This window comes from Euleptes europaea, chromosome 9 (assembly GCF_029931775.1).
Source record: "Euleptes europaea isolate rEulEur1 chromosome 9, rEulEur1.hap1, whole genome shotgun sequence".
Classification (NCBI taxonomy): Eukaryota; Metazoa; Chordata; class Lepidosauria; order Squamata; family Sphaerodactylidae; genus Euleptes; species Euleptes europaea.
In genome coordinates, this window is record NC_079320.1 from 68,454,456 (window position 1) to 68,480,722 (window position 26,267).

Consider the following 26,267-nt stretch of genomic DNA (forward strand, 5'->3'; position numbering starts at 1 on the left):
TTTTTCAGGCTTGGAACCACTAGTAAGTTGGTATTCGCAGAGCGTAATGCTCTTGGGGGGTGGTGCGTACTAGGAGAGATGATGCTTCCAAAAGATATGAGGCTTCCAGACCATGTGGAGATTTTCTATGTGGAGGTTTGTTTGAATGAACATTCAGTTGTATGAGACATACCCCCACACACACCCTGAAATGATACCAAAACAGAGTCTCAGATTTACCACCTCAGTGATAACTTGGATAGATATAAAGAATTTGACTCTTTGTAGGTCTTTCCATGTGATGGTTTTGAGTCAAGGGTATGGTATACTTTTATCTACTAAAGGTAAAGGTTCCCTGTGCAAGCACCGGGTCATTCCTGACCCATGGGGTGACATCACATCCCGACGTTTAGTAGGCAGGCTTTGTTTGCGGGGTGGTTTGCCAGTGCCTTCTCTTTACCCCCAGCAAGCTGGGTACTCATTTTACCGACCTCGGAAGGATGGAAGGCTGAGTCGACCTTGAGCTGGCTACCTGAAACCAACTTCCATTGGGATCGAACTCAGGTCGTGAGCAGAGCTTAGACTGCAGTACTGCAGCTTACCACTCTGTGCCACGGGGCTCCTTTAGCTACTAGAGTTTGCAAAATGAATTTGGGAATTGGGGTAATGTCTATGTAGAAACACAGCAGTCTGATATCTGTATAAGATATAATGAAGAATAGGGATGCATTCTTTCAGGAATGGCTCATGCAGATCATCTCTTGACAGATGCTAAGCCTGCAAGAACACAGCTGTGCTCTTACACAACAGCTATTCATTTGAATGAGGCTTGGATAGGAATATTTCACTGCAGACTGTGTCCTAGCCTATATGTTTGAATTTTGTTAGCCTATAAATCCCCCCCTTTACTTCTTAGTGGAGAGAATGTTGCTTAAAACAAATATCCACAGAGAGATGTTCTGACCACTGTCTTGCTTTATTATAGAAATCCTGCCACAAGGCAATTAAAAATGGTTTGGACAACTATTGTTGCTCATAAATATATACTCAAAATATCTTTTCCCCCTGTAAATTTGGTCATGGTAAACTCTGCTTTTTAATTTGTTTTGGTCTAAGTGGCACTGGATTGATTTAAACTTGGAAGTTGATTTTAACCCATGGAACAACTCTGGAGTATGTGAACTTGAAAGCGTGTGCCCTGAGAGAAGACCAGAAATTTTATAAAGGTTTTTCCATCTCATTTCACAAATTTCAACAACTATAGTAACTCATTCCCCTCAAACAGATGTTATGGTGCTACTGAAGGCAACAGCTGTACTTTACCTACAAGGTAATGCTGATGGCTTCATGTTCTTTAGCTACTTCACACATTATTGTTACCTAAGATATGGATTTGAGTCCAGTAGCATCTTTAAGACGGGCAAGATTTCCAGTGTATAAACTTCTGAGGGTCAAACACAAGAAAAGCCATGCTGTATCAGACCAAGGCCCATCAAGTCCAGCAGTCTGTTCACACATTGGCCAACCAGGTGCCTCTAGGAAGCCCACAAGCAAGGCAACTGCAGCAGCACCATCCTGCCTGTGTTTCACAGGACCTAATATAATAGGCATGCTCATCTGAGACTGTGGAGAATAGGTATGAGTCATGACTAATATTCATTTTGACTAGAAGATATGGATAGCCCCCTCTTCCATGGGCATGTCCTTTCCCTTCTTAAAGCCTTCCAAATTGACAGCCATCACACATCCTGGGGCAGGGAGTTCCATATTTAACTATGTGTTGTGTGAAGAACTCTGTGTCAGAAAGCTTACACTCTGGAAATCTTGCTGATCTTTAAGGTGCCACTGGACTCGACCCTTGTTCTTCTACTGTAGGCCAACACAGTTACCCACCTGAAAGTACCTAAGATAAAAGTGAACACTAAAAATGTAAAGTGTGAATGTGAAAAGCAGGCGATTGAGGACACAGGTATGCTTAACAAAGAGCCAGGACTGGCTCTGACCTTAACTCCCTGTTGAGTTTATACTCTTGTGACTGACTCAGATCCATTGCTGCGTAATGCATGAAACAAAGGCAAAAGAACCGTTGCACCACACCAGGTCACACTGAAATGAATTTCTTTTCTACCCCAAAGGGTTTTGGGTCTGAACTAGTACAATACCTGGGGAAAAGAGCCACAAGTGTCGACATGATGCAAACCAAATAAAACTTTGGATCACGCAGGTTCCTCTGCATGATCCAGTACGGATTGGCTGGTGGGTTGCAGAGGATGCAGGACGCCCCGAAGACCACACCAAAGAAGAAATACAGTACGACGCTTCCAACCAGAACAGTCATGTGTATCCAATTCTACATTTTATAAAAAAAAAATAACAAGCATACAAGAATCTGCTTCTGTGTGCATGCATCAAACAGAAAGGCAGAAATACAGGTTTAGATGCCCCCCCAATAACTTCTTGTTATAGAAACCCTAATCCTAACCCCCTACATTAAGATGGGCCTTCTTTAGGGCCCAATTTGATGCCCTTCCATCAGCTGTACTTTCGGGAAGGTTTCTTCATTGCCTAAGAGAGACATGCAAATATTCTTGCTCTATGGATGTGGTGGAGACGCTAGTACATATACTGTTTCATTGTGAATATCATGATGATGCCAGAAATCATTTAATAACTCCCCTGCTCTCTCGGTTTGTACACTCTTAAGGCCCGTTTTTAATTGTACACCATTTTTAATTGTACACTCTTAAGGACCATTTTTAATGGGCCTTAACAGTGAGATGAGGTTTTCAGAACAAGCCCGTAGTTCATATTTTCAGTTCCAGTTTTTCTGCATTAACTGGCTTGTGATCTGCACTGCTAAGTCTCCACACAGTTCCTCCCTCTTTTCTGGTTCTGTTGTCGGTCATTTCAGCCACTTGAGGGGTAGGTGTCTCTGACACAAACGGCCCTACTAATTGCATTCATCTTCCATCCCGGCTCATGAGCAGGGCTGCGAAGCCCCTGTTCAGGGCGGGGAATCTTTTGTCCCCTGCTCTCATTGCCCACAGCCAACTCAGAGTGGCAGTGGGGGGAAAAATCCTGGTGCCAGCTGCAGCTTCACGTCACTTCCAGTAAAAAGCTGGAAGTGACACAGAGTAGCTCTAGGAATCACTGGAAACTCTAGTTTTACCACAGAGTTTTCAGCAGTTCTTAGAGAGCTTGCAACTTCTGGTTTTTCACCAGAAATGAGGTGATGCTGTAGAAGGTGTGTCCCTCTTCCCCATATCCCTGCCCACAGCCCTCTTGCCACTTTCTGTATTAACAGGCTTATGATCCGCGCTGCTGTGTCTACTCTTGAGTGTCTACTCTTGACCGGATTTTACCCACAAATGGACCTGTTGAAGAATGGACCCTATGAAACTGGGAGGGAGGGGTGGAGTCAGCCCAGACTTCTTAAATTGGCATTAAGGGAACAACCAGGTCTGATTCTCACATTACTGTTAGAAATGGTGAAGTTCTCCCAGTATGAATTAAGCCTTAGAATGAATGAAGAACATACTCACCAAGGATTTACTTTCAATCACAAGGTGTAGTAATATTATGACGAAGATAGAGGTGTTTAGAGGTCCCCCAAAGGAAAAGATGTCTATATCAGAACCAGCGTAAGTCTGCAAAGGAACAAAGGTTTATATGTTCTTTTATAGTTCTTGCCTCTAGTCCCACAAAGGTCCATATAGCACTCTTTCTGCCTTTTTCTCCTTACTAATATTTGAAGGATATTTAAAGCTCAGAGCTAACAAGCTTATTACTGTTGTACTAATATTTTATATTTCTGGAATGTTTTTAATGCTCGTTAGCTTTATCAGTTTTAGAGTTTTACATTTTTTGTACTTCTAACAGGAGTACCTACAAATATGGGATTGAATGCATTCCACTAATGGTGGAATCTTCCTCCGTTGTAAGGTGCCCTCCCCGATGCAAGAGACCAACCTATGTTGGTTCAACAGCTACATTTACAAATACATGGATTTCATTCTAACTGCATGTTTATTATTAACACAGCCTACTAACATCTCACTTTTTAAATGTTTATGAGTTTTAACTGTTAATATTTTAAAAATAAGGTCCATTAAGCACAGTAACACAAAACACTGGCTTTTCATACTCAAAATTCTAACAACACTTCTCGTGAATACTTTAACAGTGATGCAAGTAGGCAAAAATAGCTGTTTGATTTTAAAAGAAGGCCAGAAGAGCAGAGACCACGGCGAGTGTTTAGAATGCCCTTTCCCAGGACTTACTTTGTAAGTGATGAAAAAACAAGACAGGCTTTGGTAAAAGGCATCTATCAGGTTTATCAAGAAGGCCGAAGATACATAGGGCTGAAACAGAAACATGAGAGAAAACACACCCTTGGCTGCAGCAAGATACACATCCAAATATATATATATTTTTTTAAAAACGACACCTTCTGATGGCTGAGGCTCCACCAATTGAGCATCCAAGAGCCATACTCAGAAGACCTGTACAGAATCATTATAGAAGACCTAGACCTCAGACTTTGAGTGCAATCCTGAAGGGGGGGGGGCAGATCCGTGGCACCAGTAGAGGCAGAACACCCCTGGGAATGCCCCTCCCATGCTGGTATGGGCATTCCCTTCTGGGAAAGCCCTGACGGTGTGGCTGCGCTGGCGCTGGGGGTGCCTGGATGCCGGCGTAGGTGCCCCTTTATTCCGTGATAAGGTAGCACCTACACCAGTGCGGGGTCACGTTGACTCTGAAGGAGCTCCCCCCCCCCCCGTTTTCAGGAATGGGTTGTTTGAGCAAGTCTGCTGCATACCAATAGACAAACCATGGGGGGGGTTTTGGTTTTTTTTTTTTTTTAAACAGCAACATGTTGTTGGGCACACAAAAACGCAGACTTTCAATTGCAAAATCAGAATAAGAAATTCTCCCAGTCATAAAGAGCTTGCACTTGCCTGCTTACCAAGAGAAACTGATTCAGTAAAAGATATTTTCTTTGCCCATTCCATTTTCAAAGAATCGATCTGGCAGTGTTACACACAGCTGAGAGTTGCACATGGACCACGCACAAGACAATGTGAAATCTATACCCAAAGACGGTACCAACAGGGTTCAGAATCTGTGATCTATGTCCTATGTGGAGCCCCCACCTCTAATGCTCACTCGCCGTGCCCTTCTTGGCCAAATAGTTTCACCTCCGTTTCCCTTCCTGTTTAATGTCTGTAGTCTGGTGGCCTCCTGGAGAGTTTCAGGCTGACTTTTGCAGCACATCTGCCCTACCATGCAGCAGTACAAGGAGGCCCACATCTCTGTCAAGGCTTCCTTCTGTAGGAAACGTAAATAAGCAACAGAAGTCCACGTGGAAGCCAGTGATAACATGACATCAATCAGCTGCCTGCCTCATGTATAACTTACGCTACTCTCTTAAGGCCGCCTACATTCATTGGCTGGAGGCCTAGTGAAATACTGCCTTTCTTTTCCATGTCCTGGCCAGAGGATTTTAACAAGGGAGTTATGCGCAAAAAAGTCAGGTTCAGCTCAGGAGAGACAGACCACAAAACAACAAGCGAGTCAGTTGAACTTTCAGGCCCCAAAGAGTACCTCGGATCTCTGACTGGTCTTGTAGAGTTCCGGCAGGTGGAGAAGGACTTCTGCAGATACATCTTTGTCCAAAACACCGTACATGATGGGTGGCACTGATGTGAAGAGAAGGTTGAAAAAAATCAGACTCCAGTGGTCAGTCATGGCTATTCCTGAAAATCCATTGAAGAACTGATACCAGAACAGGACGGCTACGTATGCCTGTTAAGATGAAAGTGGAGAATCAATAAATTGGAGGGGGGGGGGGGAAGGAAAGAGGGCCAAGCAGACAGTAGCCTATAAGATGAAACACATTCTGAATATGCCAGTATTAAAAAAATGGACTCCCCACCAAACCTTAGAACAGCAATCAAGGGGCTGTTTATTGACTAAAAATATTTATACACTGCTGTTCCCTTGTGGCTCAAGGAGGCTTATAATTAAAAAAATTAAAAACATACAAAATATGATAAAGCCCATTTACCCTGCTCCCCCGCCGCCAAATACCTGCAGCATAAAAAAAAGTCAGAAATAAAAATAGGGGTTGCTAACTGATTTTTCAGTACCCAGTCCCTATGACCGATTATTTATTTACAATGAAATATGTATTTGACTACATCTTTATCCCAACTTTCTACATAAGTACTACAGGTAGAATACAATGCAGAACTCATCCTAGATCCCGAACAATAGGTAAATTCTGCCAGGTGATCGTTGGGATATGACCCATTTAAGATGGAAAATTTAATGCGATTTACCAGCTGTATTAACATATATCCGGCATAATTTGATTTTAAATCTTTTGAGAGCTTGGGGAATGGAAGGACAGGATTCTCAAGTTCAGGGGGACACACCTTATATTTATGATATAGATCACTGTCATCCCCTCCAATCCTAGCTGTTGGATTCGTCCTTATCAGATGCCATATATAAATTTCCAGTCTGGTCCAGACTGTCTCAGTTTGAGATTTAGTTTTAAGTGGAGGGCAATAGATATTAATGATCAGGCAAGATGTCTGATTATAATAGAAAACCATTGTCATAGTCAATTGTGTATGTAAAGTGCCGTCAAGTCGCAGCCGACTTATGGTGACCCTTTTTTTTATGTTTTCATGACAAGAGACTAACAGAGGTGGTTTGCCAGTGCCTTCCTCTGCACAGCAACCCTGGTATTCCTTGGTGGTCTCCCATCCAAATACTAACCTGCTTAGCTTCTGAGATCTGACGAGATCAGGCTAGCCTGGGCCATCCAGGTCAGGGCAGTCAATTGCATATAGCAGGGGTGAGGAACCTCTGGCCCACGGGCCGTAAACGGCCCGCGGGATCATTTTATCCGGTCCGCGGCCTGCCTGCAGAGGCCCCCCTGCCCAGCCCTTCCCTGCTTCAATCCCTGGCTGGCTAGCGCGAACGCTTCCCACATGGCCACCAAGGGCCCCTGCACAGCCCCTCCCCGCTCCAACCCCCGACTGGCTGGTGCGCACGCTTCCCGCGTGGCTGCCAAGGGCTCCCTGCACAGCCTCTCCCCCCTTGAACCCCCAGCTGGCGTGCGCTTCCCGCACGGCCACCAATGCACAGACCCTTCCCGCTTGAACCCCGGGCCGGTGCACGCTCCCCACGTGGCGGCCAAGAGCCCCCTGCACAGCCCCTCCCCCCTTGAACCCCCAGCTGGCTGGTGTGCACGCTTCCCGCGCAGCCGCCGAGAGCCCCCTGCACGGCCCCTCCCTGTTTGAACCCCTGGCCGGCACGTGCTTCCCGCGCAGCCACCAAGAGCCTCCTGCATGGCCCCTCCCCACTTGAACCCCCGGCTGGCTGGCGCATACGCTTCCCGCGTGGCTGCCAAGGGCCTCCTGCATAGCCCCTCCCCGCTTGAACCCCCAGCTTGCGCGCACTTCCCGCAGCGGCCAAGAGCCTCTTGCATGGCCCCTCCCCGCTTGAACCCCCGGCTGGCTGGCGTGCATGCTTCCCGTACGGCCGTTAAGAGCCCCCTGCACAGCCCCTCCCTGCTTGATCCCCCGGCTGGTACGCCCGAACTGGGGGTCAGTGGCAGAGAATTCTGCTTTTCAGAGTTTGTGGCTCAGTGGCAGAGCATCTACTTGACAGGGGGTGTGGCTCAGGGGTACAGCATTTGCTTGAGAGGGGCTGTGGCTCAGGGGTAGAGCATCTGCTTGGCAGGGGCTGAGGATCAGAGTTAGAGCATCTGCTTGAGAGGGGCTGTGGCTCTGGGGTTAAGCAACTGCTTGAGAGGGGCTGAGGATCAGAGTTAGAGCATCTGCTTGAGAGGGGTTGAGGATCAGTTAGAGCATCTGCTTGAGAGGGGCTGTGGCTCAGGGGTAGAGCATCTGCTTGAGAGAGGCTGAGGATCAGAGTTAGAGCATCTGCTTGAGAGGGGCTGTGGTTCTGGGGTAGAGCATCTGCTTGAGAGGGGCTGTGGCGCAGGGGTATAGCATCTGCTTGAGAGGGGCTGTGGCTCAGGGGTAGAGCATCTGCTTGAGAGGGGCTGTGGCGCAAGGGCAGAGCATCTGCTTGAGAGGGGCTGAGAATCAGAGTTAGAGCATCTGCTTGAGAGGGGCTGTGGTGCAGGGGCAGAGCATCTGCTTGAGAGGGGCTGAGGATCAGAGTTAGAGCATCTGCTTGAGAGGGGCTGGGCTCTGGGGTAGAGCATCTGCTTGAGAGGAGCTGAGGATCAGAGTTTGAGCATGTGCTTGAGGGGCTGTGGCTCAGGGGTAGAGCATCTGCTTGAGAGGGGCTGTGGGTCTGGGGTAGAGCATCTGCTTGAGAGGGGCTGTGGGTCAGGGGTAGAGCTTGAGAGGGGCTGTGGGTCTGGGGTAAAGCATCTGCTTGCCATGCCAAAGGTCCCAGGTACAGGATGGACTACCAAATGTGCAGCATCTCTCTCTGTGTACTCTGTGCCCCTCCCCAATCTGGACCCTTCCAAGTTCAATCCATGGCATTGCTGGCTCGGGCAAGAAATGAACAGAGGTGAGTTGCCATTGCCTTTCTCGGCATAATGACTCTGGTATTCCTTGGTGGTCTCCTATCCAAGTACTAACCAGGGCCGACCTTGCTTAGCTTTTGAGATCTGATGAGATCAGGCTGGGCTGGGCCATCCAAGTCAAGTTCCAGGCAGCATGTAAAATTTCTCAATAAAAAAAGTGTACTTCATAGTTTCTCTGGGCCAAAATGGGTAGGCTGCCAATAGGTTAAGATCCTAGACATCTGAGGGAAAAACCTACTGACACTTTCCAATGAGTAAGCCCCGCTGACTGAAATTGAGTAGGTTTTAGAGTAGACCTGCATAAGATTGCACTGCTGATTACTTTTTGTTTTTTATATATATAAAAATTTTGTATGGCCCCCGAATGATGTCCAAGATATCCAAATGGCCCTTGGCAAAAAAAAAAAAAAAAAGTTTCCCTACCCCTGGCATATAGGGTGCTAATTCAACTAACTTAAAAAAAGAAGTCATTTGGAGAAGCCATGACTATGAGCTCAGCTGAACTGAAGGTGGATGTCTGGTTGATAATATGCTCCAAGCTAACCTATGCGGAGAAGTGTTGGCTGAAGCCACCAGCTCTACTGTATGCTCAGTATTACCAGCCCCCAAATTTCAGATGGTTGCTCAACTCCGCATGAACCAGTGGAGAGCCAGTGTACTGTAGTGTTGAGACAGGACTGAAACCGGGGTTCAAATCCCCACTTTATCTGGTGCTCCCACATAAATCCCTATGTTGTGATTAAACTTTTAAAAGAATGGTTAGAAAGGCCAGCCTCTCAGAAATACTCCCCCCCCCCAACTAAAAACTACAGAAAAGATCCCTTTGGTTGCTGAGGTTTCCTATAAATGAAGCTAATTATTCCAGCTACTTATTAATGCTGACAGATAGTTGTGTTTTTTGGCACAGATCTTTTAAAATTGATTATTAAATGCCTCTGGAGCAGTGATCCTCAACCCAAGACAGATGGGCAGAGGCAATTTCTGCTGTCAGAGTCTGGATGCTGAGTCTGCTGGTCCTCTCCTGCTTGCAAACATTCAGGTCGATTCCCCAGGTCCGTAGCAAACACCGTTCCTGGTAGCAACATACCAGATTCTTGTAGAAAAAATAAAGGACCATGTTGGCCAGCCGAGTGTAACACCAGTGACCGTGAACAAGCAGCAGTTTGTTGAGGTGTTTGAACTGAGAAATTGCAAAATCACTGGCCATCACTGCCTGAAAAGAAGGATAAAGGGAATGAGATAAAGCGACTGAGTAACAGCTGGACACTGAAGTCTTCTTCCAGATTTCCAACCATTTATTTGGCCCTGAAGCAGTTCTCTCATTTCACCCAACCTCTGTCAGGCTACTTCTCACACCAAAAGAACCCCATTCTAGCTCTGCCCTTTCTCCTCTTTTTCCTTAGCCATCAAACCTCACTCATTACTGGATCAGAGAAACATAGAGTTGGAAGGGACCACCAGGGTCATCTAGTCCAACCCCCTGCACAATGCAGGAAATTCACAACTACCTTCCCCCCACACCCCCAATGACCCCCTACTCCATGCCCAGGAGATGGCCAAAATGCCCTCCCTCTCATGATCTGCCTAAGGTCATAGAATCAGCATTGCTGACAGATGGCCATCTAGCCTCTGCTTAAAAACCTCCAGGGGAGGAGAGCTTACCACCTCCCGAGGAAGCCTGCTCCACTGAGAAACCGCTCTTTTAGAAAAGTAATTCATATGTCTAGATGGAAACTCATTTGATTTAATTTCAACCTGTTGGTTCTGGTCCAACCTTCTGGGACAACAGAAAACCACTCTGCACCCTCCTCTATATGACAGCCCTTCAAGTACTTGAAGATAGTTATCATGTCACCTCTCAGTCTTCTCTTCAGGCTAAACAAACCCAGCTCCTTCAACCTTTCCTCATAGGACTTGGTCTCCAGACCCCTCACCATCTTTGTTGCCCTCCTCTGGATCAGTAAATAAACAAGTAATTACCAGTTAACCCACCCTCTATCCTTCTGCCTTAACATCACATTCTCCATTATATCTCTGTCACTTCTTCACCCTCTGTTTTTCCCTCCAACATTTCTCTCAGTTAACAATAATTGTAACAATCAATTACTTTATCGATGATTGAGCTATTAATTTCCAATTAAGACCCTCTAAGTATTATTAGTGGTTGCTTTTTCCATTCATGGGAGTTATCCAACCATTTAACCATGGTAACACATTGCATGTGTACTCAGGAACGTTGGCCATTCTGGCGCCTCAGAGATTATGGAAATTGCTGTAACCTTGCAATTACCGTCCACACGTAGCACTGCTCCTATGAGCCAATAATTGCTGTCAATGAAAAAAATGTGCCTGAAGACAACATCTACTTTCCAAGGAAACACAGAATATCCAGAGGCCGTTTAGTGAAGATGTTTCATGAAGCTATTCGCAGCATTACAAATCCCTGGAAATTTGATCTCAGGGTACATTCTTCTAATATATGGTCTGATTTCTCAGGAATTTGGAGCCTAGCAAGAGGGGGACTTGAAAAGATTCACGGGGGAGGGAAAATCCCACAACCTTCCCAGCCCTGGCTCCCTTTCCTCTTGCTTACCCCTCTCCCATGGAACCTTTGATCAACCCAATCCTCTCCCATTGCAGTTCCCACCATCCTAGTTGCTGCTTTCTCAACTCAGCTGCTGCTTATTTAAAAAACACAACAACGTGTGTATGGCAACCCCATGACGTTCTCCATGATCTTGCAAGATCTGGGTTGGCATTTTTTGTGATATGCGTTCCTGTGCACACACAGTTTCTCAATTTTTGGTTTTTCTAACCTCTCCTTTAAATTGGGATTTTGGGATTTTTCTGCACATCTGGAGAGCTCCCCAAATTTGTAGAATCATCTCACTTTCCATACCTGGTCTCACTGTGTGCATTTTTTTTGACCTGCACCTTTGGAATTAGATATATGAAATAATGCAGAGCTGTACATTACATGGCCTCCAGGGCTCTTATAACTGAATAGCTAACAGTTGGTGACTTAGGCCAGGAGACCTGGATTCAAATCTCTGCTTGAATGAAGCTCATTGGTTCTTCATGGACCAGTCACACTCTCTCAGCCTAGCCTAGATTACAGGGTTGTTGTGAAGGTTAAAGAGGGTAACCTCCGTGTACCCTGATGAAGTGAGGAATTTAAAAAATGCACTTCTGTGAACTTGGGGGTGTTTTGGCACAGGATACAGAAGTTTCAAGCTTTCAGATACTTAGCCTTCGATCCCACGGACTATACATTGGGCTTCATGGTCCCCACTGAAATGGATCAATCAGCAACACTGCTTCTATTTACGGTTCCATCAGCCCTTCCTACCTGCATGCCTTCTTGGCCAGAGATTCCAATTCCCACATCAGCAACTTGGATCATGCTGACGTCATTGGCACCATCACCTTCCCAGAAAGAGGGGAAAAATTATTACATGAAAGAGGCTTTGGAGCATTGTAAACAGACAATATTAAAAAGTATACTGTAAGTTGAATGAGAGCATTCAGGCTTATTGAGACAGAGGTTGCAAGCATCCTCTGCATTTTGCAGAGTGGTAACTTGGCAGCCCAGAACACAGAAACAGTAGGATGTGTCCCTAATGAAAAACTGAGGACACAACCGATGTGAACACAATATGTTCGATACATGAAATCAAACTCCCGTCATATCTCTTAAAAGAAAAGCCATCTTGAATTCAAGCAAAAACGGGGCAAATGAAGGGGGTGCTTAACCGTTGTCCCTGCCCAACATTTCCTTACTCCAAATTGTACTGCTCCACCTCCATTTTCTCCAGGGGTAAACAGATTTTAAATTCTAATAAATGAATTCTACATTCCTGCTTTACAAGCAAAATGGGGCCTTTCTACCTTCCAGGTGTAAGGGGATGCTCACTTCTAACAGTGCTGTATAATTTCTATCTTGCCTGTCCTTAGAATGTGCCTGCAAAATAGGTCATTGGTACTTTGGCTTCCTATGATCTTCTTTCTACTTCCTGGGCGGCGTTACAGCCGTGTGTAGTTACTGCTCTGAGGGGTTTTGTTTTAATACTTAATGTTTTAGTTAGTTGTATCTGTTTTTTCCTCTCTCTCCTGTTTTAGATATTCTTTGAGACATTTAGCTCGTTTGGTATTTAGTTTCTGTTTTGAAAGTGGCTGGCTTTGGTCGGCTCAAACGCCAAGCTTAGCTTTTGCTATTGTTAACTGGGCTGGGCAGGCTGGGAGTGGGTGTTGCTGCTGCTTTTTGTCCATGTTCTTTTTATTAATTTTATTCCTTGTGAGTAGTTATTTCATTTTGTTGTGCCCGATTCATGAATACTCCTTAGGGGTTGTTCAGATCATTTGTGAGAACTTCGAATCTCTTATGATCCTCTTTCCAGGAAAACGGGAAGACATTTATCTGATTAAAAAGACTTCCTGAGCAACTGATCTCTAAGGTGGCTTATAATTACAAAGAATTTGCAACTCTTATAAAATGGCACATGGGCTTCACATGGTACGTAGTTAATCTCTTGGTATAACCTTGACCGAAAAATGGTACACTCCTATCGGGAGGGACACACATGAAGCTGTGAGGGAGGCAGGGGACATCCACCTAGCCAGCCAGATCAGCCGAATCAACCCTGGCGATCAATGGGGTGACAGATGTCGCAGCCAGATCACCCTCACATCCGCTAATCTCTTGGTGGTTTAGGCAGGCCTGAGACGTGTGCTCCTACAGACTTTTGTCCAGCTCTCTGGTGTTGCTGCTGCTGGTAATGCCTACTCTAGGCCAAGGGGGGCGAGAATGTGTAGGGATGGGATATGTATGCTAGCAGGAATTCCTGCTATTGCCAAGAGAAAGAGCCCCTTGAGGAATTCAAGGAGGACCAGTTGTGATTGTTTCTGGTCGGTGGGGTTTCTTCTCCCCTCCAGGACAGCTAAAATGTGGCTCCCAGTTCTTCTGTTTGTAGTGATGCTGTGAGTACATGCTCTTAAAGCTTCCCCCATTCTCGGGTGTTCCTGAGACTGGCAGTGCATATGCTGAGTGGGTAGGGGACCGGATATTCATGCTGGATCCTTTCCTCATTTAGTAATTCCGTGACTGTTTGGAAAGAGGAAATTATTCCTCTCATGTTGGTTCCCCGTAGCTCATTAAATCGCCCTGGGACTGCTGGCTGTGCTGATCCAGAAACCAGAATACATTGACATACACAGGAAGGTTCTGTATGAGCCAACTTCTCCATTCACTTCAGTTGAGGAAGGCAACCCACATAGGCAATGCCAAGTAGATGCACATCAAAGCACTCATAACCTGCGTGAACTGGGACGATCGTCATCATTATTACTAGCATTGCTACTTATTAGCTACCTAAGCAACTCACAGTTAACCCAAGTGCCCTCAGACTACTTTCAAATAAGCTGCCCCGTTTTCAAAGCACAGCACCTCTGCACCCCTACAAGACAGGCAACTCACCTACAGCCAGGGTCATCACCTTGAGCTCCTTCCTCACCAGCTTCACCAACTGGCTCTTCTGCAGGGGCGTTGCTCTGCAGCAGATGACAGCCCGCACCCGTGCTGTGAGCTGCAGGAACCTGCTCTGCACGGTCTCGTGCAAAGCGAAGGCTAAGGTGGGCCCATCTATAATCAGGCCGGCGCTGACCTGGGAGATGTGGGCCCCTGAAGCTCTCCAGGCTCTCATAATGCGGCTTCCTTTGGGACGGAGACTGATCCTCATTTTCTCTAAGATATTGTTTATCAGCAGTTCACAGTCTTCCTGGATGGGAAAAGTGAAATAACTGTTTTATCTTGGTTCTTGGTCCTAGCCAGGGCAAAAGATGGCCCAGCGTCAGCAGATGCTGATCTGAGGCTGAAGGAGTGAGCATGACCCAAAAAATTGGTTGAACATTAAAAAGGTAAAGGTAGTTCCACATGTAAGCATTGGGTCATTACTGACCCCTGGGGTGGCGTCACATATCCTGACGATTACTAGGCAGATTCTGCTTACGGGGTGGTTGGCCATTGCCTTCTCCAGTCACCTACAACAGTAGTAGTGTGGTGGTATCAAATCAAATCAAATTTATTAATACGGTCAACTGACCAATCACATGCCAACACATCAAAATTTCCAGACTCAATAGTTTTGAACCGCAGAATCACAGACAGCCCATACAAATAAAGGTGTAAGATCAATAAAAACAACCCGATTAAAATTATCATCTTAAAATCGATAAAATTGTAAAATATTTTAACGATTCTCTAATAAAGTTCTGCATATTTTAATAGCAACAGAGCAGAACTTGGCAGTCTGGAGCGTAAGCTGAGAATCTTCTCCTAATGGGAGTTTATTTGCCAGAAGCTCAACTGACTCTTCAGGGAATTTACCAAGCCAGGGGTGGTGGTGGTGGTGGTGGTAGATTACTACCAGTAGTAGTCTAGTTTCACAGTAATGTACAGTATCCATGTTTCACTACTGAAGTAGAAAGAAAAAGACGCATTACATGATAGATGATCTTTTGAATGAGTTACTCTAAATCAGTGGTTCCCAAAGTGGGCAGTACTACCCCTTGGGGGGCGGTGGGATTACCTAGGGGGGCACTAAGAGGCAAGGGGGCAGCAGGGGGGGCGTTAGAGGTGGGCCCCTTCAACTGTGTTGTTCACTAATTTACAATAGATCAAGCTGTGGCACCATGCTGGCAAATTTGGTGGAAACTAGCAGAATATTTTTCCAGACTTTGAAGAGCCGGTACCACTGGATCAAGTTCATCAGTTTTGTTGAATAAATTTCAACTAAAAGGTTTTAATTTGATTTTGAATAGATGTGCAATTAATTATTACTGTGTTGAAATTTTATTGTTATTATCTTCTTTAGTGAGTCATGCAAACCCCTATTTTGAATAATGCTTTTTATACGATAGGGTAGGGGGCACTGGGGTTGAGTCTGTGGAACCAAGGGGGCGGTGGCCCAAAAAGTTTGGGAACCACTGCTCTAAATTAATCAGTAACACATTTGGGAAACCTGCATTTATCATCTCCAGTATCTGCAAAATTATTTTCCCTAGTAACTTATAATAACATCTCTTTCTCTCTCTATCTCGCTGCTTTCGTCTCTGCTTTTTGAAGTCGCCTTAACAGCTATGGCATGGTTTAGCAAAGAAGCAGAAGTCTTCTATGAAACAGCATCTCCAAAAACAAATTTGAAGTAGAATCACGTAATATTAGTATTTCCACCAGAGGGCATAACAGTCGCATGAAAAGGAACAGGCATCCTTTTTGAACACTGTTTTCTTTACTGAAGGGCTGAATAGTTTCAAAGAGAGAAAGGGGGGGGAATAAGATTTTTCTCCATCAGAAAGGCATAAGTAGATTAATTTTCTGGAATGCTCTACGTAATGCCATTTTAATGAGATAATTCTCAGCACATTAGCGCTAATCAAGCTGGGCTGGGGGAAGATACGACAAAGAGCAACTTACAGAAATGACATTTGTTCCAATTTCCAAGACAAAAGCCTTCTCATCTGTACGGCTGACATAATTTGCTGTCTTTCTTTTCAAAGGCATTTTATAAGTGCCGACTAAAATGGAGACAGTTTCGGAGGGCAGCCGTGTTGGGCTGCAGTAGAACAGTTAGATTCGATTCTGGTAGCGCCTTAAGAGATCAACAAGATTTTCAGGGTAGAAACTTTCGAGAGCCAAAGCTCCCTTCATCAGACATGGGTAGGAATGGAGATCTCTAAATCGCTATACCCCAGTCAGATGGTGGGAGGGGTTTTGTAAAGAAGGAACTCAGGATGCAGAGGTACAACGCACATTGTAATCAGCTTGATTAGAATAACAGAATCATGGAGTTGGAAGGCCATCTAGTCCAACCCCCTATTCAATGCAGGATCAGCCTACAGCATCCCTGACAAGTGCATGTCCAGCCTCTGCTTAGACTGCCAGTGATGGGGAGCTCACCACCTCCCTAGGTGGCCGATTCCACTGTCCATTAGAGCGGAAGCAAAATACTTGGGGGCAGAAAATGAGCTTGGGTAGCGTGATAAGAGTCCTATGCCCCCATTCAGCCCTGGGAGGGGGTGTATGTCCATTGTTCTGAACTTGTGTATGAACTCATGAATGAATGTACCATCTACCTGTGGAGTTGTTAGTGCGCTAGTAAACAATGGTGGGGAGGGGAGTTTCTGGGGGCTCTCCTGGACCCACCTAGTGGCTGCCCGGGTCTGTGAGGTGACAAGCATAAACCATCCCCGTTGCCTTCTCCCATACTGTTCTTGGCCCTCCGGCTGTTAAGCTTGTGGCTTGCAGTCAGTGTCCCTTGGATGAACTGGTATGGAGTCCCAACCAGTCCAAGGTGTGTTGTTCTTGCCGTCTGTTTGATGTGCTTATTTATATATATTTTTTGTTGCTTGTGTTAGCCACTCTGGGCTCCTTTGGAGAGAAACGTGGGATAGAAATACTTAAATAAGAGGACTGCGCTGCAGCAGTGCCCTGGAATTGACAGAAGAAAAGAGACAGCTGCACGATCATTTTCACCTGACTAGTAGACTTGAGAGTGAAGAGCTCGTCATCTGGTTCCAGCAGTCTACAGGCATGGGCTATGTTGACAGCAGTCTCATGTTTATCACCCGTCAGCATCCAGATGGTAATCCCAGCTCTTCTGAGTGAGGCTATAGTATCTGGAACACCCTCTTGCAAGCGATCTTCAATACCAGTGGCCCCTATGACATCAATCACATAGATGACGTGAAACATTAAGAGGGGGGAAAAAAGCAAACACACTAAAATGCTAGCTGTGGGCGACACTGACATTAATTCATGTTTCTCCTAAGCAAAATATGGCAAACTTTGAAGTCTCAGGTCAGGGTCCAAAACCATGCCAGCGGCCCCATTTCCTAAGGTTTCTGAAACTTCTAGACAAAATAGATTAAGCAGTTCCTCTGCCTACTATGAGGCTTTTTACACTTAGGACAGATTTTGCATTTGAAAATTTTTTCACGAACAGCTTGAGAAAAGAAGTCGGGGGGCCGGGGGACATAAGCATCAGGGCTGATGGTGCCGTATCTGAAAATACATTTGTTGAATCTTGGTCTGATTTGTCGAGGCACTGCTGTCACGGGTCCAGCTGAAATCACGGCAACTGCAAGAGTACATGGAACGTTTATCGTCTCTGTGATTCAGTCAGTCTCTTCTCGGAAAGGAAACAGATGGACAAATTGGGCCAGACTTCTGTGGGGCGAGTTCATGTTGCCGGGGATTGAACCTAGGACCTTCTGCATGCCAAGCAGACGCTCTACCACTGAGCCACGGCCCCTTCCACGGCAACCCTGGAGAGCTGCTACTGGTCTGAGTAGACAGTACTGACTTTGATGGACCAAGGGTCTGATTCATTATAGGGCAGCTTCATGTGTTCAAATGGTTCATCACCAACCGGCACCCTGAAATGGGACACTGTTGGGCCATCGTGGGATTTCAAAACTCGGAAGAAGCTCACTTCGTTTAGCTCAGTCAAGCTGTTTCTGTGAGTGGCTGTTTGTCAGTATGAGGGATTCTGGGTCCAAGTCACGGGAACATACAGAACCCTGTATGTTTGCAACCTGTTTTACTGGCAGGTCACTTTAAAGGGGGGAATGCAGAATGGCCGGCCAGCAGATCAAAGTGTTCCCCTCCACCTTTTCTTCCTGGAGAAGGTGGGGGGGGGTAACCTAGTGTACATCAGTAAGCAGAATAACCTGTTGTTTGATGGGATGGTCTGGCCTAGCTGGCTTTCTGACTGTATTTCAAAAGTGAGTCTAGAACACAGAGCCAGATCAAAGGGGGATGCCACAGAGAGGAAAACTCCCTCACTTTCCCCTCACTCAGAGCCAACGTGGTGAAGCAGTTAAGTGCGGCGGACTCTAATCTGGAGAACCGGGTTGGTTTCCCCACTCCTACTCATGAAGCCTGCTGGGTGACCTTGGGCTAGTCACAGTTCTCTCTCAGCCCCACCTACCTCACAAGGTGTCTGTTGTGGGGAGGGGAAGGGAAGGCGATTGTAAGCCGGTTTGATTCTCCTTAAAAAAAAAAAAGGTAGAGAAAATTGGCATACAAAAACCAACTCTTCTTCTTCTTTCTGATTTGTCTCCATTACTGCTTTCTTGTCACTTTCCTCCACCCCAGGCTGGGGGAAAGTTAGAAAAAAGGAGACCCAGTTTGCAGTGATCCCATGAGAGGCACGCTGGAGGGCCCCAGTCTGTTTACAGCTCTCCACCTCTGAAGCGTGGGTGCTGAGCTCTTGCTTGAGTTGAGCTCTCAGCTTCCCTCTTGTCGTTTTGAAGCAGTGTGGCAGTGGAAAGTGCTGTCAAGTCACAGCTGATTTATGGCAACCCCATAAGGTTTTCAAGGCAAGAGATATCCGGAGGTGGTTTGCCACTGCCTGCCTCCGCACGGGTTGAGAGAGTTCTGAGAGAACTGTGACTGGCCCAAGGGCACCCAGCAGGCTTCGTGTGGGGAAGTGGGGAATCGAACCCAGTTCTCCAGATCAGAGTCTGCCGCTCTTAACCACTACACCACGCTCACTCCTGAATATGTAGCCTGAGACCCCATATAATCTATTTTTATACACATCCACATATAATGTGTGTGTGTGTTAAGTGCCGTCAAGTCACTTCTGACTCATGGCGACCCTATGAATGAAAGTCCTCCAAAATGTCCTATCTTTGACAGCCTTGCTCAGATCTTGCAAATTGAAGGGTGTGGCTTCCTTTATTAAAGTAGTATTATATGAATTCTATATATTATATATAGCTATTCCACTGGTGAAAAGGAAGGAGTTCTCTTTGACCACCAAGAAGGCCATGCTGGGAATTATAGTATTTCCATAGAGAAAAACCATATAGGGAAGGAATGGCAATATGGAAGGGAATTGGCCAAGACTGAGTGAACTGTGAACTCTTCATTTTCAGAAAGATTTTGCTCCTTCTTCCATCAAAAAAAAAACAGTAGCTGTCAAAAACAAATCTTGAATCAGACCTATGACATGACTGATGTAAGAAGAGTTGGTTTTTATATGCTGGCTTTCTCTACCACTTAAGGAAGAATCAAAGCAGCTTCCCCTCCCCACAACAGTCACCCTGTGAGGTAGGCGAGGCTGAGAGAGCTCTAAGAGAGCTGTGACTAGCCCAAGGTCACCCAGCAAGCTTCATGTGTAGGAGTGGGGAAATCAACCCAGTTCACCAGATTAGTGTCCGCTGCTCATGAGGAAGAACGGGGAATCACACCGGGTTTTCTAGATTAGAATCCACCCCCCCAAACCACCGCTCTCAACCACTACACCACAGTGGTTCTCACATTGATTAGATCCAAGTCTATATTTTAAGTACCTAGTAGAAAACATTGTTTTCCAACTCACCAAGCAAAGTTAAATTGTTCTCAAGCCTCAAGGCAGACTCAAGGAGCAGTTCTTCCCTGCTATCTATATCACTCTCAGCTATAAAATGCTCCTTTAACCATTCCTCGTACTCAAAGTCGCTCATTACCTGCAGAATCGTAAACATATGGACTTGTCAAAACACTACAAATTAAAATGTCTGGAAAACCACAAACCAATGAGTCTCATCAATCAATCGATCCAATACCGTATAAGGGGTTTAAATGTACTGATGTTAAAAATAAATGCTATCTGTAATCAGTCAGGATTAATACTGTTATTTTCTCCAGAATTATGGGAGTTAGAGAAACAACTGGAAAAACTATTATTAACTAACACACACACACATTTTAAGTACCACAAGATATTATGCTGATTATATTAGCTGTTATATATTGACATATGTATGATACCAGATTTGGTAATAAGAAATATAAGGTTTTATTTACAGTTTAGATATATTGACTGTCAGGCTCAGTAATGGGTATTAATATATTAAAACAATATAATATTAAATAAGCTCAATAGTACACAGATTGCATGTAGGTTGGAGAATGTTTAAATTTTTGCTTCACTAAACATTTGTTTGCGTAGATTTAAAGATCAGTATTAGATGATATAGAATGAATTAGTTCCACTCCTACTTGGTTTCTGATGAGGAACTTATTGTAGATATGGAGTACTGACTTTATACGAGGAATGTATGTTGTATGTATGTTATAATTGTCTTAAAAATAATAAATATTTTTAGAAAGAAAAGAAAAACAACTGGAAATCTCAAGAATTATATGCCAACGCTGCAACCTCCAGCCAGAATAGGGGAATGCTTCATGCACAATGACAACTGAGATACAGTGGGTATTTCATGGTGGATCAGAGCAATCAATGGGATACAGTCACACTGGGGTATAAGCTCTATAGGCAGGAAAGGAAAGGGTGTGATGGGGGGAATGATGCATTGCATATCAAAGAGAGCATACAGTCAAATAAGTTAGAAAACATTAGGGGAATGAACTCCCCAACAGAAGCGACATGGGTGGAAATGCTGAGCCCTAAGGGTTACTTAAAAGTGGGGGAATACGATCACCTATCTAATTAAACCCTTGAGGCTAATCTCGAGATGAAAAAGGAAATAAGGGAGGTGGCTAAAGCACATCATGTCATGATACTGGGAGACTTCAACTACCCTCAAACTGACTGGGCAAACATGTGCTTGAGTCATGCTGCAGAAATGAAATTCCTAGATATCATAAATTACTGTGCACCGGAATAGTTGGTCACAGAGCCAACGAGAGGGGTAGTGACTTAATCTGAGCGGGGCTCTAGACCTGGTGAGAGAGATGTAGAGGCTGTTGCACCTATTGGAAACAGTAACCACAATGCTATAAAATTCAGCATTCACATCAAAGGAGAGTTACACCTGAAGTCCAAAACAGTAACATTTGATTTCACAAGAGGGAGCTTTTCAAAAATGAGGGGACTAGTTAGAAGGAAGCTGAAAGGGAAACACAATAGATTCAAATCCCAAGAAGATACTTGGAAGCTATTTAAAACCCCACTAATTGAAGGGCAGCTAGAATGTACTCCCCAGGTTAGGAAAGGTACCGTCAAGTCTAAAAGAAGGCCTGCATGGTTAACAATGCAAGTCAAGGAAACGATAATAACACAAAAAGGATTCTTTTAAAAAGGCTTCACTCAGTAACTATTTTTCTGTTACAAAACAGCAATATTAATACTACTCAGGGAGTCGAATTTTGGGAAAGAAGCAGGCCACATTATCTGTTATCCCTCAATGCAACCTGCCAAAATTCTAAAAGTAAAATAGGCCAATCTACAAAGGAAAGAGCGTGCAAAAAATAAAATAAATTCTAAAGATACTTTCTAAGAGTTCTGCTTGGGCATGCAGGATACTTACCACACAACACAACCTAATGCATGCCTACTCAGTAAGTTAGTTCCACTATGTTCAATGAGGTATGTGTGCATAACATTGGAGCCCCAACATGTATAAATAACTCTTGTGTGTACAAAGTTTCCGCATGGGGAGGAGGTCACATCCAGGTGGTATATGTAGAAAAGTCCCCTCACTAAAGTGAATGGATTCTCTATGTATTCTCTAGATAAGAACTGCACCTCTGTGCCTCCAGACCGGGGTACTACCACAGAGATTGTGCCGTGGTTGCTCATCACTGTCTCAGAATTATATTTAAAGCTTGGGGGGAAGTCACCTGCCTAATACTTTATATTAATACTTAATACTTAATACTGCCTAACCACTTTATCCCGACAAGAGTAAAACAATTGTTTTCTCAGCTTTCTACTATTATCTTACCTTTGAAGCTATACAGAGAGTGCGCAGTCCTTTTCTGGCATATTCATCTAAGTGTCTCTGAGTTCTTTCCTTAATTTTCTGATTTCGCGCATCTACTTTACTAACACCTGAAGATTAAATGAATAAGCAAATACATATGTAATACACCAATCACATTAATAGCCTTTGCAAACCATCATCCTAAACAGAGTTAACCCGTCTAAATCCCCCAGTCAATGGGCTTAGAAGATAACATTTAAGCACATTTCTAATTTAAAACAAAAATACTTGCGCTGAACATTGTCAACTGATACAATATGCTTTGGGCCCTCTCAAGAGATGGATATGGAGAAGATCAAGGCAAAGACTGGCAGAGGCTTTTCAAGAGAAAGCACGGTTACTGCTTCAGCTGTCAGGTTTTACTGGTTATTATTTAAGCTGTATTTTCTTTAATAACGTTTCCTGCTTTTTGACCACATTGAGACCACAAAGTGGCTTGCCTAAATGAAGAACAATGATAAAGTCAGAGAACCAGAAACAGTTGACAATCTAAATAGCAGAGAGTAGGAAAAAAATGCAACATTTAGACCCCAAACCAGAAACAAAACAATAACCCACTAATTCCAAAAGCCTCTGCAATGAAACTGATTTAACAAAAAGCTCACATAGAATGAGGAAGACAAACCTCCCTTAGGGAGGGACTTCCTTCAACCTTATTGCTGCAGCAGAAAAAAAGATGTCCCCTGTCTGATTATGGGTGGCAGAGACTTTGTAGCTTAACTACAAGTATAAAGAGGGGAGGGGCTGTGGCTAATTGGTAGAGCATCTGATTTGCATGCAGCAAGTCCCAGGTTCAATCCCTGGCATCTCCAGTTAAGGGGCTAGGCAAGTAGATGATGTGAAAGACCTCTACCTGAGACCCTGGAGAGCCGCTGCTGGTCTGAGTAGACAATACTGACTTTGATGGACCAAGGGTCTGATTCAGTAGAAGGCAGCTTGGACTGAGTCAGTATAAGGCAGTTTCATGTGTTCATGTGTTCAAGAAAGAGGTGGCGGTCCCAGGTTCGATCCCCAGCATCTCCAGTTAAAGGGACCAGGCAAGTAGGTGATGTGAAAGACCTCTGCCGGAGACCCTGAAGAACCACTGCTGGTCTGAGTAGACAATACTGACTTTGATGGACCAAGGGTCTGATTCAGTAGAAGGCAGCTTCATGTGTTCAAGAAGGAGGTGGCAGACAACAGACGGGGCCTATGGGGCTCAGTCTGTCAGAGTTCACTCATATAAGTGCCAATGAAATAATGAAAACTGTGTGAGGGTGTTCTATACCCACCCCATTGTTAATAATTACAGGAAGTTTTGCCGTTTGGATTTTGGATATCCTATCAACCTGCTTGTAACAAGTGTGAATTGTTTCCACATGAGGACCCTGCAAGATCTTCAGGAATTCCACAGGGCCTGCAAGACAGAGCTATTCCGCCGGGCTTATGGTCAAGGCCAGCGATGGTTCTCATTATAAATACTGGCCTCCCTAGTCCTTCCCCCTCCCCTGCTGCTAAGCGCCACCCCCACTTATACCATCTTGGGGGTGGTCGGGATCCATCCGCCCAGCTGCAGACAGCTACTTTTTTTTATTTTAGTTCCATTGGGGGCATTATTGTCTTATTTATTTGATTGGCCTGGGCTATTTTAAATTGTATTTTAAACGTTTAATTGTTTTTATTATATTTTGGATCGTGTAAGCTGCTCTGAGCCCAGCCTTCTGGTTGGGGGCGGGGTAAAATGCAATAAATAAATAAATAAATAAAATGTAAAAAAACATAGCAATAACTGGATCATTTTTTTTTTGCAAACAGTGGGAACAATAATAAAGGACAGCCAGGTAAATGCCCAGCAACTTCAGAGGTCAAGTGTTGACAAAGAAAAACAAATCTACTGGTGGCATCTATGGAAGGCCAAACAGGGGGAGCCCATTCCCTGGGTCACCAAGTCGGTCGGCTGCTCAGGGTGTGCCCAGGCCAGCTGGTGGTGGTGGGGGGGGCACACAGGGCATTTGGCCTAGGGTACCTACAGCTCTTTGGCTGGCCCTGGTAATGAGGTTCCACAGGTGTGGGGCCACAATTCAAAATGCTTTTGACCCAGATGTCACCAACTACATCTGAAAAGATCATTATTCAAGCGGCTGTTTCTCGCATGACGTACATCATTAACTAGATGTGCAATTAAAAAAACAACCCAATTCGTGTTAAGTGAAATAGTTGCATCATTTTAGCAAGTCAACCAAGGCGCTATCCATACCTGTGGGTTCCGACTGCAGCAAATTCATTATGGCGGAGTCCGCCCCTTTCGTGTACACCACAACTTGTTTCAAGATCGGGTGCCTAACCACTACAGACATCCGTTTCCGGTTGGCGTCAAAAGGCAGGATGTGCAGCAACTGGAAAGTTAAAGTTCCTAAAGGCTCGAAGTCTATCGTAACCTGATCAGGACTCCTAGACTCTAAAATGCACAAGTACGCCCTGGCAGCATGAACCAGGGCTGCTTCATCAGGACTCTCTGCCTCGTAGCACAGCTGAGATTCAGAAGATGGCTCAGGTAGAAATCCAGGATGGCAGGAAGAACTTAGCTTTATGCCGTCTCTTTGCGTTGATAGATCAGGGCTTAATGAGTCAGCAGGCGACGGCATAATATCTGAAGGGAACTGAACCTTTGGTCTGACAATATCCACCTTTTCTGCAATATTCTTGGGGCTATCAGACGGCGTCAGCCTTGTACTTAGTACAGGTGGGGAGCTCAGTTTCCGGACGGAGAACTTGTCTAAGATCTTCCTAAATTCATCCAGGGGTACGACAGGTAGTTTAGCTAGGGAAGGCCAAAGCCTCTGCAAGAGAGTAATTTCAAAAACAAACAGTCAAAGGAGGTACAATCCACGTCCTGAACACCGAAGATATTGGCGAGCCCTTGGATCTCAGCTGAAGTTGCTAAATGCGATCTGCAAAAAGGGACCCCCGGAAGTGCTCTCTTTATCATGAGTCTCTGAGGAAATTTAAGGAGGAGGAGGAGGAGAAGAAGGAGAAGAAGAGTTGGTTTTTATATGCCAGCTTTCTCTACCACTTAAGGAAGAATCATATTGGCTTACAATCACCTTCACTTCCCCTCCCCACACCGGACACCCTGTGAGATAGGTGGGGTTGAGGGAGCTGTGACTAGCCCAAGGACACCCAGCTGGCTTCATGTGTAGGAATGGGGAAACGAATCCAGTTTGCCAGATTAGCCTCCGCCGCTCATGTGGAGTGGGGAATCAAACCCGGTTCTCCAGATCAGAGTCCGCTCTTAACCACTACACCACTCTGGTTCTAAAGTCCAGCTTTGGAACTGTGTCGCAGTGGCTAAGGCAGAAGAAGCAGAAGCTGAAATCCAGACAAGACAGAGATAAGGCTAGATGGGAAAGGCTAGTGCTTTGAAGGGTCTGGAACCATTTCTCTTGGATGGCGTAGCGCTGGCATTTGCCAGGGCAGCTTCACAGCTTGGGGGTGTTCATGAACCCAGCAGGTTGGTAGAGTGGCCTTCTCCCAGCTACATTTGGTTCACCCACTCTCCCAGCCAGCTCCGCTGATCTACACTGTGCTGCCCTTGAAGACCACCCAGAAACTATGACTACAACTGGTTCAAAAAGTGGCAGCCCGAACAATTGGACTAGGCGATGGGAACACATCTCGCCTGTTTTTAAACAACTACATTGGTTGCTAGTTTCCTTCCGAGTTCAGTTCAAAGTACTTCGCATATTAGAAGCTGTAGGCTTCTGGTTGCCAACTTCTGCTTGTTCCCCTGCTTACTGAGTCCTGCTTGGCATCTACTACAGCCTGTTCTTTCTCTGAAGTGGTTCCCACCTGGTGAAATGGGGTCCCTCAGGAAGTGAGGGGAACACCGTCTATAAGTTTTTAGTAAGCACTGTAAAGTCATCTTTATTTGCCAGGGTGGCACAGTGGTTAAGAGCGG

General features: G+C 45.1%; 1 protein-coding gene across 1 annotated transcript in view; it reads right to left on the bottom strand.

Annotated features, from left to right (window-relative positions):
• The window catches only part of ATP10D (ATPase phospholipid transporting 10D (putative)), a 52,442-nt gene that overhangs the window by 2,037 nt on the left and 24,138 nt on the right, over positions 1 to 26,267 (bottom strand). The window contains exons 11-21 of the mRNA XM_056855089.1: positions 24,558 to 25,149; positions 22,292 to 22,386; positions 19,942 to 20,068; positions 16,974 to 17,272; positions 14,031 to 14,217; positions 11,907 to 11,983; positions 9,645 to 9,770; positions 5,584 to 5,784; positions 4,260 to 4,340; positions 3,522 to 3,626; positions 2,142 to 2,329 (exon numbers count right to left, since the gene is read on the bottom strand). Of these exons, the coding sequence (XP_056711067.1) occupies positions 2,142 to 2,329; positions 3,522 to 3,626; positions 4,260 to 4,340; positions 5,584 to 5,784; positions 9,645 to 9,770; positions 11,907 to 11,983; positions 14,031 to 14,217; positions 16,974 to 17,272; positions 19,942 to 20,068; positions 22,292 to 22,386; positions 24,558 to 25,149 (2,078 nt within the window). The remainder of the gene's footprint in view (positions 1 to 2,141; positions 2,330 to 3,521; positions 3,627 to 4,259; positions 4,341 to 5,583; positions 5,785 to 9,644; positions 9,771 to 11,906; positions 11,984 to 14,030; positions 14,218 to 16,973; positions 17,273 to 19,941; positions 20,069 to 22,291; positions 22,387 to 24,557; positions 25,150 to 26,267) is intronic.